Here is an 18,123-nt window from a genome sequence, read left to right as displayed (position 1 = left end):
CTCTCTCTCTCTCTCTCTCTCTCTCTCTCTCTCTCTCTCTCTCTCTCTCTCTCTCTCTCGGATCGTACAGTACCTATATCCGGACAGTTACATAAAATTTTATTTATTTAAATTAATATTAGTTTCAAACGCTTTTTACCTTAAAGATCAATTTGAATTAATTGTCGTTTGTCATTAAACATCTATTTATATTAATATTTTCCGTCAGCATACTAATTTTCTAATTGTGATTGGACATTGGGACAATTACGTCTTGGTATCTGACCGGCTGTCCACTGATACATTGACGCATTCTATTACTTATTTAAATATTTTAATTAAGAATTGTTATAAGTGGGCTCAAATAATTTTTCTTTGCTTAAGAGGGTCTTGAGAGTTTTAAAATGAATACAAATATTTATATTAAAAACCTTCTATTACTATGATAACCTACGCTTAAATGTCCGGCTATTGGGACATTTATCTTACCTAATCCCTGCTGCAGCAGCTCGTAGGTGCATAGATTCATAAGGTTGCCTGTTACAATCGTTCGTCGACTTCAGACATTAATTAATTTTTTATTTTTAGTAGTTAAGATTTAATTAAATTTGTTTTAGTATTATTAAACCATGCTCTCTTCTTTATTAGACGTTTTACATAATTCTATAATAATTAAATTTCTATTTAAGTTAATTCTAAGTTATTTTTAAGTTGATTTTGTAGTAAAAAATAGATTAGCATCTAATATTTTGAAAAGTAATTAGCTTTCGATTAGTCTGACACATTAAAATTTAATTTTTACACGTAAATTTTGTGATTGACCTGGTAAACATTTTTCTCATGATTTCTCGACAAATGTTTCATAATTTCTTATAATTTTTCAGATATGTCATATTTACTCATAGAATGATCATTTTGTCATAAATACTCATAAATACTCATCACAAATGCAATGAGAATATATGATTTTTTCTATACATTTTGTCATCATTTGTAAAATTTTTTCCTTTCTAATATGTTGTATTTTTTTCATATTTTCTTATATAAAATATTTCATTTGTTATATCTTCTCTTAATATATACCAATAATAATTTAATATTCTTTATATTACGTTATTCTTTATTTTAATTTGTTTACTTACCGGGTTTTGAATCTGCCCTATTGAAAAAAAATCACGTCACACAGTTGCATGGTGAAATCATGTAATTAAAACATGTAAATCACGTAACGGATTGTCCTAAATCAGTATGTGATTTTTAAAATTATGTAATTTAAAAAATCACATGATGATGTGTTCTTTTTTCTTCTATTTTTATCATTCAATTCCTTAAAATTCAATAACTATAAAATCACATGCGATGGATGAAATTATTTCTATAAATATCATGTGATTTTTTTTTTTTCAAATTACGTGATTTAAAAAAATCACGTACTGATTTGTAACAATCTATTACGTAATTAAAACGTAATTTTTTTTTCAAAAGAGTGGGACCTCAGGATTATGAGAATTGTATCTTATCCGTTATGCCATTTGGAAGTATTTATGTACTCCTTTCTTATTATCTGTCTATATTCTAGCAAAATTTTTGTCATAATGTCTCATGAAATGCATAATGTCTCATATCAACAATCTGTAAGTAATTGTGTGAAATTATGAAAAATTTTTCAAATTTTCTAATAATGTTCTCATATTTTTTTCTAATAATATAAAATCAGAAATCTTATAATTTCTCAGAACGATTTCATGGTAAAAGTTTACATTAGGAGAACCCTCCTTGAGTAACCCCAATGACCTCAACCTTGAGTAACCTCCAACAGGTTTTAGCCGTTGCTTGTTATCCATTAAAAAGTTATTAATAAAATTGTTTAAAAAATAACGTCTGTTTTTTAAAATAAATTTTTTGCTTCAAAAACAAATTTTTTTTTAAAACGTTTTCTAATATAATTTTTGTTTTGTAGGTGACGAAGGAACTAGGAAAGCTTTCTATTTCCTAGTTTTTATAGCAGAGAATTTGTTTTTAAAGCAGAAAATTTGTAATTTTGTAACGACTTCACACGAAACGAGATACACCTTACATTCCTTTCGCCTGAGAAATTTTGATATTTCTTATTCTTGGTTGTTGGAAAAAAAATGAAATATTTAAACATCTGAAAAATTTCTCATAATTTCTTATTGGATTATTCTAAGGAATTATATCTATTTATATTTCTTATTTCTTGTTATTGGAAAAATTATCAGAAAATGTTTAAAAATTTAAAAAATTTTCCATAATTTCCATAATTACTTACAAATTGTTGATAAGTGAAATTATGAAAAATTTTTATGAGAAATTATGAGTAAAATTGTTATCAGTGACAAGACGTTTCACAATTGACGAGCAAGGGTTGTATACTCAATCGCCCAATTTGCAATCACGTGTCGCGTGTTCGACAGGTATTTCTTCAACGCAGTTCGTGAAGGCGACAATATAGTATACGCCTCGGACGACGAGAACGAATGTCATTTGTGGGTGATGGCAATGTATCGGGCGACTGGTCAGTCGCACAAGCCTACCCCGCCGGTCTCCGTAGTTGACAAAAATTCAACCATAAGTAAGATTCAAGGTGACGCCGATCGCGCGAAGAAGCACGGTATGGAAGACTATATCAGTGCAGATCCGTGCAAGTTTGACCATCCAGGACTATTCAAGTACTTGCAGAACTCGATGCTGGACTATAGGTTGAACGATCCTTACTGCTCGCTCGGCTGGTTCTCGCCCGGTCAAGTTTTTGTGTTAGATGAATATTGTGCCAGGTAATGACATTTATTCTTATTATTTTTTAAACAATTTAATCTATATTTTGCAAAGTTATTTCATATCAGAGATGAACATTATTCAATAACTTTTTATCTAAATAACGAAAACATATAAAAAATAAAAATGTACTCATAATTTATCTTTTTATTTGAATAAAAATTTACTCATTAGTCAGCTACACACTGAATGATGAATAAAAATGTGTGCTTGTTATTCGACTACTTGTGAACGATGAATATACATTTATTCGTCATATGGCCATTCGTTAATGATGAATAAACATTTATTCACTTGTAAATAATGAATATATAGGGTTTTATAGTGTGTGTGTGTGTGTGCGCGCGCGCGCGCACACACACACACACACACAAAACTTTAGGAATGAATACATAATACCAAAATAATACATACAAAATATAATATTACAGTTCGTATAGACATTGAGTTTATCTTCCGAATCACAGACGTTTTCGTGTTTCATTAATCTTCATTACAAACTGAGCTAACATAGCTCCTTCGCGCATTTTTGTCTTACTAATTATAGTCATTAAGATACATGAAAACGTGTAAATACGTTACACTAGCTTAGTTTGTGAAAATGAAAGGGCTTATTGTAACAGTGGGTTATGTGTATAATTTTGTAAAAACAGAGTAAATGAATTCTAAAGTTAAAGTAATGGAAAATACAAATGATTTTAACTTCAAAATTTATTTACTCCGTTTTAACAAAATGTGGGCTCACTGTTGTAGCAAGTCCTTTAACTGATCCTTTGCGGGTCGCTCTTTTTTAGTCTTTCTTTTTTTATTTTTATAAACTGCTCGTTCAATTTTTATTTGAAACTTCGCTTAATTTGGGTTTATTTAGATCCATGTAATGGATTATTAAGAAAAGATTAGAAAGTTAGAAAGTATTAATGCAATTATTTTTTCTTTTACCTTTGTTTGCAATATCGATTTTGACATCTGTTTTCTGACGGTAGGTACGGCGTGAGCGGATGCTTCCGGCATCTCTATTACCTCCATGATCTGTTGGACAGAATCGATCGCGGGCTTATGATAGATCCGACATTGATGCACTATAGTTTCGCTTTCTGTGCTAGTCATGTTTATGGTAACACAACATCTACCGATCGCGTGACCTCGATTACTCACGAAGAGAAAGATAAATTTCTGGAGATTAAGGAACGACTGCGACAGATTCTCGAAAACCAAATCACCAATTTTAGGTAAGCAATTTTAATCACCTTCGAACTGTGAGCAATATAAAAAAAATAGCTTACAAATAATTATTTATACGTTAATATATTTAGTTGTGTGCAAATTAATTTTTTATGATATCACTCTTTTACTTCAAAAGGGACACAACTAAAAAAATTAAATAATTTTAAGTGAAAATGGACCGATATGAGATTAAACAATTTTAGGAAAAAGATTTGAACATACGTGAGTGAAAAAATGCCATATTCGGACTTTGAAACAGCCTTAAATCGAAGCTGAAGTAGTAACAAATTTATCGACTCACACTTAACTTGAAATGGAAATTGTATAAATTCACAAGAAATATTAGGCACGAAGAACCGCCTCGACTGATTCTTTCACTCACGTATGTTCAAAAAAAATTTTTTAAAAAAGGAAAAATCATTTTTTAACTCGACAGAGAAAATTGTTGACTAATCAATTAACATCGGTTAAAAAGAATATATTCTTAACATCAAATGTCTTTTTTTTTGAGACTTCCAATGAGTATTTTCTATACAGAAGCTATGCGTTTTACGGATTGTCTCTATGTCGAAATTCATTATTAGAATACTAATATGAACATTGCTTAACTTGATGGAAATTTTTTCTCAAATTATAATGAATAATGATAAAATATTATTGAATTTCATTAAAATCTCTATATTAATTGATCCATTTTCAGTATTATTTAATTAAGATTTTATTACAATTCATTAAAATTTCATTAAGATTTCATTACAGTTTATTAAGATTTCATTGCAATTCATTAATATTTTATAAATAATTTAATACAAAATATTGTTATGTTTAGCTTCGCATGATAAAATATACGATACATTTTTCAAAATAATTTCCCAAAAAGATTACTTTATTCGATTAAACTTCACCAAATATCCTTTTTCGCAATAGATACAGTTTTCCATTCGGACGCCCGGAAGGCTCGTTGAAAGCGGCTCTATCTCTCTTGGAACGCGTTCTTATGAAGGATAGCGTGACACCCGTGCCGCAGGAGGAAGTGAAGGCTCTCATAAAGAACTGCTTAGAAACGGCGGCACTGGTAAATTACACAAAATTATCCGCCGAAGCAAAGATCGAGGATGATCTTAGCGGCGAAGTGTGCGTGCCTCCTAGCAAGAAGCTAGAGGATCTCATACATCTCGCCGAGTTGTGCGTCGATCTGCTCCAGCAAAATGAAGAACATTATTCGGAGGTATTAGTTGGGTTTTTAGAACTGAGTGTCGATTCTCGGGGCTCTCGAGAGAGAGGGTCAGCATGCCTTGAAACACGGACCGTGGTAAGGGTCCGCCACCTCCTCAGAAGACAAACGCGCATTCGCTGCTCATTTCTTCTCGCCGCCGTGATAGACAATTGAGTCGTGTAGACAATTTCATAGAGAGCTTCTATTATCACCTTGAAAGTCGCTTTCACGTAGAATAATCGTTAAATTACAGACGTCGTGAGATATCCCATTGCAACTTTGCTGAGAGACGTTCACGCTCATGTAGAAAGACAAAAGCAATACTTTACTTTTTTGAAGTTATGTTTTTCAAATTGCATACACACTATGTGTATACATCATGAAACATGTCATGTTAACCAGAAAATTTTCTGGTTAAATCTACTAAAATTCTAGTTGAGATAAGCAGAATTGTAATTGATATAAAATTTTCTGGTTTGTCCATTTTCAACAAACTTCATTTTTTCAATGAAGGGTATTGAATAATTCATTGCTGCGTTTATCCTGGCACTTCACATGCTGCTGCATTTAGTTTAACTTAAGTTTTACTTTTACTTCTCCCACCAGATATCTTTCACAAATGAGAAATGTCTCATTCGATTGCGATATCTCTCTCAATGTTTCATTCAAATCAATAATTACATCTTTTGGAATGTTAGATGCAGCAAACGCTTGTTGCTTAGCATTACAAGTTTTACGACTATTCTCACGTACATTATGAAGTAGAAGTAGTGTCTTCTGGGTACTCGAGGGCCCCGTGCTCAGGGTGGCGTCCCCATCACCCCGAGCTAGAGGAAATATGCCCACCGTATATGTGCGATGTCCAATATTTTCACGATCCGCTCCTACTACACTGTACCGCAGGCGTTCGCCTGGTTTAGCGATCTTATGGTGGAGCACGCTGAGATTTTCTGGTCGTTATTTGCCGTCGACATGGATAAAGTACTGGCAGAGCAACCACCAGACACATGGGATAGCTTTCCACTGTTCCAGATAATGAATGATTATCTTAAGACTGACGGTGAGTTCAATTCTCATCCAAGATTATGACTGATAGGATTTAACTTGATTATTTTCTCTTATCTTAAATATCAGAAATGTGTTTCAAGATTAGATCTAAGGGTTCTATAGATGATCATAAAATTTAATTTGAACGTAGACAATTTGAAGAACGGAAGATTCCATCAGCATCTACGCGACACGTTCGCGCCATTGGTGGTACGTTACGTTGATCTTATGGAAACGTCGATCGCTCAATCGATTCATAAAGGCTTTGAGAAAGAACGATGGGAGATTAAGGGAAACGGTTGCGCCACATCGGAGGATCTCTTCTGGAAGTTAGATGCGTTGCAGTCATTCATCGGCGGATTACACTGGCCTGATCAAGAGTTCAGGCAACATCTTGAGCAGAGACTAAAACTGATGGCATGCGACATGGTAGAATCGTGCATTCAAAGGACCGACGCGGCCTTCCAGCAGTGGCTTAAAAAAGGCGTGACTTTCATCTCTACAGATTATATCATACCGTCGGAAATGTGTGCTATGGTGAACGTTATTTTGGACGCCAAGAATCAGAGTTTTAAGCTTTGTACTGTCGATGGTGTCGATGTGGTAAGTTCATTTGGTAATTAATTTTTCGTAGAACTGTAAATGTAATATTTTTTCTCATGAAATAATTTCAATGTAAATATATAATATAGTAAAATCCCTAAAAGTTTGATTTAATCAAGCTTAATTAATATTTCACTTCGTATTCTCATTGCGTATTTACTGAATAGTTAATTATTTTATTTTTAAGATATACTCTAATATAAAAATTACACATAGAAAGTATTGCTAATACGGATATATATTACAGAAGAGTTTAAAGAATATTATTTATGTTAATAAAAGAAAATTAGTAAAACAATTTTTCTACATTAAATAGCAATAACATTGTTTAGCAGGTACCTATATTTTATGTTGTTATTAATATCCGTGTGATTTCTAGCATCAATATCATTCCAAGATTGACGACATGATTGAAAAGACGTCAGCGGGAATGAATCAAGGAATGATTAACAAGCTCATAACGGTATTGGAAGCGACGCTTTCTAAGTTGTCTCGTTATGATGAGGGTTCCCTTATTGGCTCCATTCTTAGTCTTACGGTACTCGCTTCGCTCGATAATAATAAATAACGAGAAATCAAGTGGTCACTAGAGCAACAATATACAGTGTCTAATAATTAACGATAAAACTCGCATAGAGGCAAAATGGATTAAATTGAGAAGAAAAGTCCTCTATTTTTCGCTAATTTATGAAAATAGCCAAATTCGTCCGGTCTACCGCCAAATGCAAACGCGCGACGAGATAAGACCGCCCAGCGAAGCGCGCGTTCGCCATCGCTAGGCACGTTAATTCCAATGTCGCTTATAAATAACGTGCGTTTTTCTGGACGGTAGGCTGGACAAATTTGGAAATTTTCTTAAATTAATAACTCGTTAACCAATGCGAAAAATGCAAAATAATACAGAAATTTCCTACTCTGTTTGGTCCATTCTGCCCTTATGCGAGAGTTTTATCGTTAATTATCAGATATCCTGTATAAAAAATTATTGGAACATTTGTATCGATGTCTCTTATGATTTGTTTTTTTAGAAGGTATCAGGAAGCGGGAAGGAAATGGGACAAGCTTATGTAAATTTTATGAGAAATTGCATAGATCAGATTCGCAGCAAAGTTCTTGACGAATTGTGGATTTTGACCTTTTTCGAGGTAAGAGTCAGTCTATAAATAGTACGCAAAGAAGTAATTTTACAAATTACTCTTGACAAAACATCCTTTATTAAACTTTTACATTTTTCGTTTCCTATTTGATGTTTACCGGAATAAAGTTGTTCACGATATGATATTACTGATAAAGAACGTTTTGACGCCATAATTTAGATTTTTTGAAAAATAGACTTATTTAATTTTTGTAAGAAATCCTTCAATTATACATTTAGAAAGAAATTGGGGCAGTTTTGCCTGCACATTCGTGTTATTGGAGGAGATTTCGTCGAATTACTTTGATTTACATTGTAGCAATGGTACACGGCGCAGATACAAATGCTATGTAATTGGTTGTCTGAAAGACTTGATCACAGCCTGCATTTGTATCAATGTACCTGCCTAGCTCATATCGTAAAGAAGATCTACTCGGATTTTGAGCTCCAAGGTGTCATGGAGGAAAAACTCAACACGAAGACATATCAGACTATAGACAAGAGGATGAAAACGGAAGAAGCAACTTGTGCCTTAACCATGAGCGCTCAGAATGAAGAGTAAGATCTTTTAATTTTTAACATTAAATACATGACGAAGAGGTTGCGCAAATGGAGAATATTAAAAAATATATTTTATGAAAATAGATAATTTTTTTTTGTAGTCATAAATTTTTATTTATACTTCTAAAACATAAGTGTGTAAAAATTAGAATTTATAATTCTACTCTCATTATTAGTTCCATTTAATTTTTGCTAATTAAAATGAAGAAATTTTTAATGAGCAGATGAAAATATTTCGCTACAACTAGACAAGTTAATTGAGCTTTTCTTACATTGCAGAGGGCTTTCAGAGAATGGCAATGATGACGAGGTGGAGAGACCTAAGACAAAAGTGACAATCGTTGAGACGATAACGGAAGACGCGAATTACGTGGCCAATTTGAGCAACGTCACATCGAATGTTGTTGGCAAAGTCGGTAGTATGTTTGGCAAGGGCATCGGTGGTCTTTCTACAAAATTCGGCTCAGCCAGCAATTGGTTCTAGTTATTGTTTCTAGCACTCTGCCAGTAAACCTTACATTCGATTAGTACGCTCCTTTGTCTAAATAAGGGGAAGTGAACAGGGAGGCTTTTAAAGGCGTAGACAGTACCCTATAGGCAGTATGATGATCTAGAATTTTGTCCATATAAACGAATGATACGATTAAACGATGCAATCGATCGGATCAGTTTGGCTTTTATCGTTTAGCAGATTTCTCTTCGAGAGAGAGGGTTCCGGCCGTTCGCCGCGACGTTCAATGCGCGGAGCTACAAAATTACTTATTGACTAATTATGGTCAAGAAACTAATTGTTAATATATTTACTTAGTCATAACTTTCGAATTTGAGATAATGCATATTAGACGTAACAACACGCGCGTTGAGAATTATGCCAACTCGTTGTGGGCTCGTTTTAATTAACCGATTATCACTTATGTTTAATCTCAGGTAATAGTGGAAATATAGTCGAAATATATTCGGAAAGGCTGATTGTACGGGAATACGTACGATATAGAGTATAAATGCGTAGATCTGATCATATTACAAAGGTATATGTATATAAACATACATGCATATATGCAACGTGTAATTATGAGGTATTCATATATTCTGTCGTGGTCTGCATGCGACAGGCTAACGTCGTTAATATATATTAGCTGAATATGCGCTGTCAGAGCGCAGAATGCAGATTTTCCTATCTAGTCTGTGTACGCGCGAATTATTTTTGCGGATTTAGTTATCGGAGGATAAGAGTACAGGCATGTATTTCGCGTAGGCTGAAAAAAATTCTCGGGTCGATTGCAACGTTACTTGGATATGAATCGCGATAGTGGAAACGCGGAAAATCCCGGAATATATATATATATATATATATATAGAAATGAAAAGGCAGGGCGGAAGGAAAACCGTGACCGACAAAGCTGCTTACTGAATTAATTTTGCAACCAACGGGGCAATGCTTTTTCAATATTAGATACGACCACTATTATCTGCTGGACGACCATTCGCTCGAATTGAACGGAAAATCTCTCATAAAATCGTACCGAAAGATACTTTTTTAAAAAAATTCGATTTAAACATTATTTTAATGTTTATTTTCGTAAAAATGTTTTGTTTTAGTATCAGTAAATCAAAGTTTGATATAAATAAATAAATATTTTAATCTCTTTAGTACTTTTGTTATAATTTCTGTTTAATCTTAAAGGGTACGATATAGGCGACTTTCCTCTACATATTATTAATCGTATAATTGTCAAACTTAAATTTCTTTAAATTTTCTTAAATACATTACCCATTTGTTATTGAAAAAATTATAACGCGATCACAACATTACAAGTAATACATTACTTTCAAACTCTGTATTTATATACATATAAGCATGCTAATTTGTAGTCGAATGGTCACAATCAGAAGTAGTGATCGTAATAGCACGTTATTTTTCATCTATGTTACATTTATGCTAATTTACAGCTAACAATAAGTTACAATATGCATATAAATGTGTAGTTAATATCGATATGTATTAGCGTATCGTCCGCGGTCTATAATCGTGATTCTTTATTTGCAAGCAGAAAGTAAACGCGAGCAAGTGAGAAATTTTTGTAGCGAGAATCGCACTCAGTTTATTAACAGATAACGTTAAAACTCTTATTTATCCGACGGTAAGAGAAGAATTCTTTTTATATAAGAACTGTATGGGGACTTAATATTCTGCAAAGTAAAATTCTTCAGTATGCACCAAATGCACATTATTATATGCATTTATTTGACATTTTTTCGTTCTTAAGAGTAATTCTTAATACATGTGAAACTTTCTGAAATGGTCACAAATTTGGGAGCAATTCTGATCGTATTTACTACAAAAGTTCACTGTCGAAAGTTGCTATTGAGAGTGACTCTTAGAATCGATAACAAATTATTCGATGAAATACTTTCAGTCTACATTTTAATCGTGATGAAAGGAATATATCTTCTTTAGAGAGCTTTATTTTTTCTCGTTATTGTCGTCAATGACACGTCGATATTACTAATGTCCTGTGAGAAAACAAGTGTTATGTATGTTTATATTGCAAGAAAGCCTTGTCTCTCGATTACGAGATACATATATATATTTTCAAAACCTCACGATATAACATTCGTATATCAATGGATATTTTTATTCAGCTTGATATATGAACTCTTGAAAGTGCATCAAACGCGAAAGTATAATACCGAAGCAGGATGAAAAATGTACATCCCTGAAAAAATCCTTACTCTATCTTGAGTTGCAGCAATCTCGTCCATTAAATTAGTTTGTACATTTTTGCTTTTCAACGCGTGAGACAAATCCTAATAAAACCAGGGAGAAATCTGACAGAGGATACTATTTCCTGAGGGACCTATTTCCTGTAACCGCAAAATGCTCCCGCGCACTATTGTCCTCTGCAGAAGTGGATGTAAACTACACAACACACAACATCCATTTTTTGAGATGCTTCTGATGGAAATAAATCGCTGAAATTATTATAAAATCTATCAAATTGATAGAAATTTCAACGATTTCAGCGATTTATTTCCATCAGAAGCACCTAAAAAAAATGAATATTGTTGTGTAATTTATATCAATAATTCTACTTCTTCACAAGGCAGTAGTGCGCGAGGGCATTTTGCGGTTACAGGAAAAAGGTCCTCACCTCTCTCAGGTTTCTCTCTGATCGTATTCATATCAAACTCTTTGAGCTTTCTCTGTCTACCTCAGATTCTAAGAAGCATTTACGCTATTTACGTAAAATAATTTTAAAACGATGGATTATAAGAAGTGAGAAAATGATATAATCAATTTAACAAAGATACAAAGTTAATTCACAACCGAAATTCATATTTGGGATAAAATGTATAATTTTCTTTTCACAGATTAGATTCGAACAATTTACGTGGTTTATATATACGCAGTGCCGAAAATACTACTAGCGGCTTTAACATATATGAAAACAAGTCGAAAATAAACAAGTCTATTAACATATGTCTGATTTCGAACAGTTTCGGAGTTACGGGGTATTGAAGTAAGAATATATAATATGAATTTCTTGAAAAGTACGACACCCTGTATGTATACACACATTACCTACAGGCTAAAAGTTTGAAAACATTTCTTAAAAAATTGACATTTTTTTTTTAATTTGACAACTTGTTTTTAAACAATTAATATATCCCGAGAAAAAAATGTTTCATATATAAATGTGTATCAACATATATAATCATATAATCTAAAGATTTATACTGTTAAAAATGCTGTTACAGATATTTGAATAAATAATTAATCTCAAAATGTCAAATTTTTAAAGTGTTTCCAAATTTTTGGCTTGGAGTGTATATACTATACATATACATATACATATATACATATAAAATTAAATTTAAGACAAACATAGATTATGCCAAATTATTTATTTAGTATCGATTTTTCACTGTCTGGTTAGCGACGGACACATTTTTCATCCTACTTCGACGAGTAAGGCAGTAAAAATTAAATGTACGAGGAGGATGAGAAGAAACACTACAAAACGATAGTCGCGCGAACGCGAGGCGAGGGATTTACCATTCGTTTGTATATACTTTAGCGATGGCGAAACGGGAAGTAGTAAATTTTTTATGGTACAAAATAACAGAGAGACAGCTCGTGCAAGAGCGCAGCACGGAAATCCGACGGATTTAGCCTGGATGACCTGGATCCTCGTACGGACAACAGCGCTTTGACGTCGAACGCTGATTGGTGAAAAGTCGGTTATGAGGGTAAAATTTACCCCCATCACCCGTTTTTCACGAATCAGCATTCGGTATCAAAGCTCTGTTGTCGGGATCCGGGTAAGAGGATCGTTCTGTCATGCGCTTAATAACAAAAGCAAGAGATCGTATTCAAAAATATTCGCGTGGCTTGAAAGTTGAAAGCCTGTTTCAGCGCGCAGCGAAAGAAAATTCTTAAGGACGATGTTATGCTTTTCATCGTCGATTTTCGAACTTGACAAAATATTTTTTGATGCATCGCATGTTTACAAAGTAGGGTGACGAAAAGCGAGCTCCTTTATTCTCTCTCAATTATCTCTCTCCCCCCTCTCTCTTTCTCTAGTTTTCTCTTTCCCTCTTTTGCATTAGAATTTAACAAGTGCATGTTAGTTTGCTAAAGGATGAAATAATTGTACTCCGTATTAGAATTCTTTTAATCTCTATATGTAGCGGAAAGTCGTGTAATATCGGCCAGTTTATATATAGATAGGTACACCCTACTATTTTATATATTGATTACATACGTACAGACGTACGTCCCAATCAGAAATGATAATGGATCGACGTCGATTCAATGTTGATTCCATTATCATTTCTGACTGGGGTATAAGTATGTATATACATGATTTTTTGAACGTTACAGTTTACAAGGAAAACATTATATATTTCATTATTTCATATGTGATACATATAATTTTAATAATTTAGAATATAAAATTAAAAAAATTTTTTTCTAAAATTTAAATGACTTGGCGCTGTATTATTAGTCATTTTTGCCTAAAAATGTGTTGAATTTATAGCGGGCCGATACTAGACAACAATTTTGCCCCAACCTCAAATTCTAATCTGTTCCTTTTTGCTAATTATTAATCTTTTATATTTTCCAATTTTAGGTAAAATAATTTTCGTCCTTTTATTAAGTGTGATTTGAATTAGAAATAACTTTTTTTTAAATTTTTATTAAGTCTAGCCTAAGTTCTACAAAAACTTAGAGCGGCCGATACTACACGACTTTCTCCTATTGTTACATATTTTCGGTGAATCTTCCACCGAGGAAAGGAAAATGCGTACGGCGTTGGATGAAGGCTACATCTTTGCATTCGATTTTCGATTTGTGTTGATTAATGTATTCTTTTTTAAATCAAGATACGCGAAATGCATCAGTGCTTGATAAAAATGCTTTTATCACGCTTCGGAATTTTTCCTTGTACTAAGTCAAAATTGACTGAATCAATTTTTTTCAGACATAAATATGAAGAAATCCGAATTGAAAACAGATTATCAGTGTTAAAATATTTTTAGTTATTAAAAATTAGCGAGAGAACTTTCGATTATGTAGATAGATAACACAACTTAATTTAATTTTAACTAAAGCTGATCTTATACTAATTTAAACTTGATTTTTAGTATTGAAGATTACAACATTTTATGTGTAATCGGAAAGGGATAGAGTATAAGAGAAAACAAGGATTGTTCGGAAGCACGATATGAGCGCGTGATTAATAGTTGCTTGAATGTTTCGCCATTTTAACGTCATAGCGACCAGCGAAGCGCGACGTAATTGCATGATTTATTAGTGCGACGATATCGATATCGATTAAATAAACGCGGCCTTACACATACCGAAACACGATAATTGCCGTTGTAAATGTGATGAGATTTTACGAAAACGAACGCGTGTTAGGACTCGTTTTTAGTTTTAAGGAAATAAAAGTAGGTGAAAAAGAACGAAATCGAAAAAAAAGAAACAAAGCGGGGAATTTGGAACGTTATCAAAAAGTAAAAAAAAGCTAAACTATTATAATATACTTATCGATACTAACGACGTTAGAATTATTATGATTATCATGGTTATTCTTATTATTGGTAATTCTCCTATACTCTACGACTAATTAGATTAGGACAGTTACAAAAATGATCTCTCTCACTCTTTCTGTCTGTCTGTCTGTCTGTCTGTCTGTCTGTCTATCTTCTACCTATTTATCTACCAATTTTATCTCGGTCTGTCCGTCTCTGTTGTTTATTCCGTCAATGGTGATACTTCACCGATCAAACTTCGATACGAACACTTTTGTCGCCAGCTCTCTTCACTTGTCTCTCTGCCTTTCTTTACTTCTCATTCTTTGTTTCTTCCCTTTCTTTTTCCACCAGATTTTCTCTTTGCTATTCCTTTCTCTCTCTTATTTCATTTTTTTTTTATTCCTTTTCCACCCTATCTTTTTATATTTTACGTTGAAACTGTGACTTTACTTAAACCGAAGAGATGGTCTTTTTACTCTAATCAATGTTCTAGTCGATTTAACTTTTACTCAACTGTTGTTCTCTCGTTAATAAAAATTTCGACAAAAAAAGCAAAACAAGATACAGAAAAAACATCCGACAGTTTTTTTATTTCCTTCTCAATAATCGGCTCGATTGATCGGCATACTCTATTGGTATCATCCCGTCATGTGTTTTTCACTACGAAAAGAAAAGAGAACAGAAATCACTCGCTCTCATCGTTTGTCGCCTACATAGTAAAGTCTAGAGCGGAAGGTAAACGTGGTATGAATGTGTGCATTTTCTGTAAATAATGGCATTACTTACATACGCATGTAACACGCGCCAGCATCCTCATCGAAGCATCGTCATTGTAAAAGAAAAACAGCCAAAAGGAAAAAATCTTATAAGGAGAAGATGGATTTAGAAAAGATTCGATTTTGATTTAAATTCGAAATGTAAAGAGATGTGGAAAGAAATAGTAACAAGATTAACTCTCTTTTTCATCTTTTTTTCTTCTTCATTTCGGATTCAACAGCAATCGAATCTCCTTTAGTTCCATTCATTCTCACCCGGAGAGAAAAGAAAGGAAAAGATTATTTAAAGAGAACACGAGTTTCATTGTAAATAAGCAAAGCGCGATTTCAGATTTTTGTCATTATCTTACCAGTTTCCGAACCCGCGAAGAAAGAGAAGAAAGAAAGAGGGGAAGGTTGTTTGCTTAATTGGAAATGATGAACGATAACCAATAATAACCACCGCCTATTTCTCTCTCTCTCTCTCTCTCTCTTTCTCGCTCACACATTCTTTCTTTCTCTTTTTCTCTCTTTCTCTCTTTCTTCCTTTCCCTCATTCACCTTCATTCATCGGAGCATTAATCGCATCTCTTTACTCGACTGCAAAGCGGAAACGACTGTGATCTAGATTAGTGTTACACATCCATGAAGAAGAAAAAGAAGAAAAAAAGAGAAAGAAACAAGAGGAAAAACAGTCGATCAATGCTTAAATGCGACATCGACCATGATCATGACAATGTAGATTATGAATATCGATAACGATTAAGTATTTCTTATGGACTCACGCATTACATAAATACGTAAATAAATGAAAAAATTATATATATATATATACATATATATACATATTATATATATATATATATATATATACACACACACACAGAGTATCTGGCAAGTTTTAACCAAGTGTTCGTGTGTAGATAGAGCGGATAAACCGAAAAGTCTTTTACCATTTTGCAATTTTTGCAATAGTTAACAAGATATTAATTACTAAAAATTGCCGAATATTGGTCTTCAATAATTTTTTACTCAAATACTATCAACTACAGAAAAACAGCGAAAACTTTACAGAAAAACAAAAATTATTTATTTTTTCTCATAGAACTACAAATTTTTTCAGAATTTTTTATCAACTTTTTATAGTATTGCATTTTCTTATTGGCACCAACATGAGAAAATACGGTATTTAAAAATTCTGAAAAAATTCTCGGAACTTTATGAAAAGAAAATAAACAAATTTTGTCTCCTGTTTTTCTGTAAAGTTGATAGTATTTGAGTAAAAAATTATTGAAAACCAATATTCAGCGATTTTTAATAATTAATATCTTGTTAACTATTGCAAATGTGTGTGTGGTAGAGAACTTTTCGATCGACTCAGTGTTTAATCCGTTCTATCTACACGAGCGCTTTGTCAAAACTTACCAGACACTCTGCATATATATCCATATTACGCCACGCAAATAGAGAGGCTATGCGAAAATCGTCGGTACATTCTTTTCTTTTTTCCTTTTATGGAGCATTTGTGTAAGTAATTTGCATGTGGAGCAAAAAAAATGCAAACGCATATATGTAACTGCAATTAATAAAGTATACCTTGTAAAATATAAACATATCATGTAGCGTGTCATACTTCTGTACTCGTCGCGTTCGTGTGCTCGTTCAACTTTACTATTCGCGCTTCATCACGTGGCACCTCATTCTACGTGAGGTATCTAGCATCTGGCATTCCGATATTACGGCAGTTGCCTTAAATGCAATTAAGGTTACCATATAAGAAAATATTGGTATAAAATAAAAATTAATATTCTCTTCAAAATGCTTTTTTCAGAGAACGTTCCAGAGGTTTAATTATTTAAAATAAAGAACAGAAAAATAAGAGTCGGTAAGCAAACAATTATTTTAAACTTACATGTTCGGTATACGTAACAGAATTCTTATTTCGCAGAGATTTTGCATGTAAAATAGTAATGTCCAATGATATTTTCTTCAATAAATGTTTTAACTTATTAAACTTGTGATTAATGTTTTGGAAGATCGCCGTATATAATAATTAATATAGTTACAAATATAGTTATCAATATTATCAATAAATAATAAACAAAAAGCACCAACTAACGCAAAATTTTCTTTGCAAATACTTCTGTTCCTTACACATCTGAAAAATAAAGATTAATTCAAACTATAATGCTTTTTTAGACATCTCGCTACGATGATTTTTGACGGTTACGCTATCTTAAAATTTGTCTCTTTTTAAGGAATGGAATAAGTAAACTTTTCATAAAAATATTAACAAAAGGGGACCCAGCCTCAATGACCTTGACAACGCATAGATCAAAGTCATTGGGGCTGGGTCCCCTTTCGTCAATATTTACCGAATTTTTAATTTTGTTTCAGTAGTGTAGTTATTTTTTTAAATCCAAATCCGTTAATTTCTACTTTACGATACGATAAACTGTTATATACTTCTTCCATAATTTTTACAGATTTTACTGTTGCTGTATATACACCCAAGGACTTCGATTCTTTCCCTCGGTTACTTTTTTAAAATTTCCAAAAATTCAGGTTATTTCGTCTTACGTCAAATATAGCTGTAAGCGGACATAAGGTTTAAGCGGGGTTTTCTATTACATGGAAGGGAAAGAAACGGAGAACTTCGATTGGTACATGATAAAAATACAAGGGTATGCTCATCAATTGTCTAAAACTCGTTCAGCTTGCGCATGTCCTTGCCTACGTCATATTCGGGTACGCGTTGATTGGTC

General features: G+C 32.8%; 1 protein-coding gene across 4 annotated transcripts in view; it reads left to right on the top strand.

Moving 5' to 3' along the window:
- Cadps (calcium-dependent secretion activator 1) overlaps positions 1–9,901 on the top strand; it is a 31,818-nt gene extending 21,917 nt beyond the window's left edge. For 2 of the 4 annotated variants that reach the window (XM_018517678.1, XM_018517686.1), the window contains exons 7-15: positions 2,415–2,774; positions 3,759–4,004; positions 4,927–5,227; positions 6,119–6,275; positions 6,414–6,865; positions 7,245–7,403; positions 7,894–8,010; positions 8,320–8,558; positions 8,841–9,045. In XM_018517678.1, coding sequence (XP_018373180.1) covers positions 2,415–2,774; positions 3,759–4,004; positions 4,927–5,227; positions 6,119–6,275; positions 6,414–6,865; positions 7,245–7,403; positions 7,894–8,010; positions 8,320–8,558; positions 8,841–9,045 — 2,236 coding nt within the window. Of the gene's footprint in view, positions 1–2,414; positions 2,775–3,758; positions 4,005–4,926; positions 5,228–6,118; positions 6,276–6,413; positions 6,866–7,244; positions 7,404–7,893; positions 8,011–8,319; positions 8,559–8,840 lie in introns of all 4 variants that reach the window. The other 2 variants (XM_018517695.1, XM_018517705.1) reach the window with 2 other exon arrangements.
- The last annotated feature ends 8,222 nt before the right edge of the window (positions 9,902–18,123 follow it).

This window comes from Trachymyrmex cornetzi, unplaced genomic scaffold (genome assembly GCF_001594075.2).
Source record: "Trachymyrmex cornetzi isolate Tcor2-1 unplaced genomic scaffold, Tcor1.1 scaffold121, whole genome shotgun sequence".
NCBI lineage: Eukaryota > Metazoa > Arthropoda > Insecta > Hymenoptera > Formicidae > Trachymyrmex > Trachymyrmex cornetzi.
Note: the sequence above shows the minus strand (reverse complement) of the source record. Positions and strands in the feature narration are given on the sequence as shown.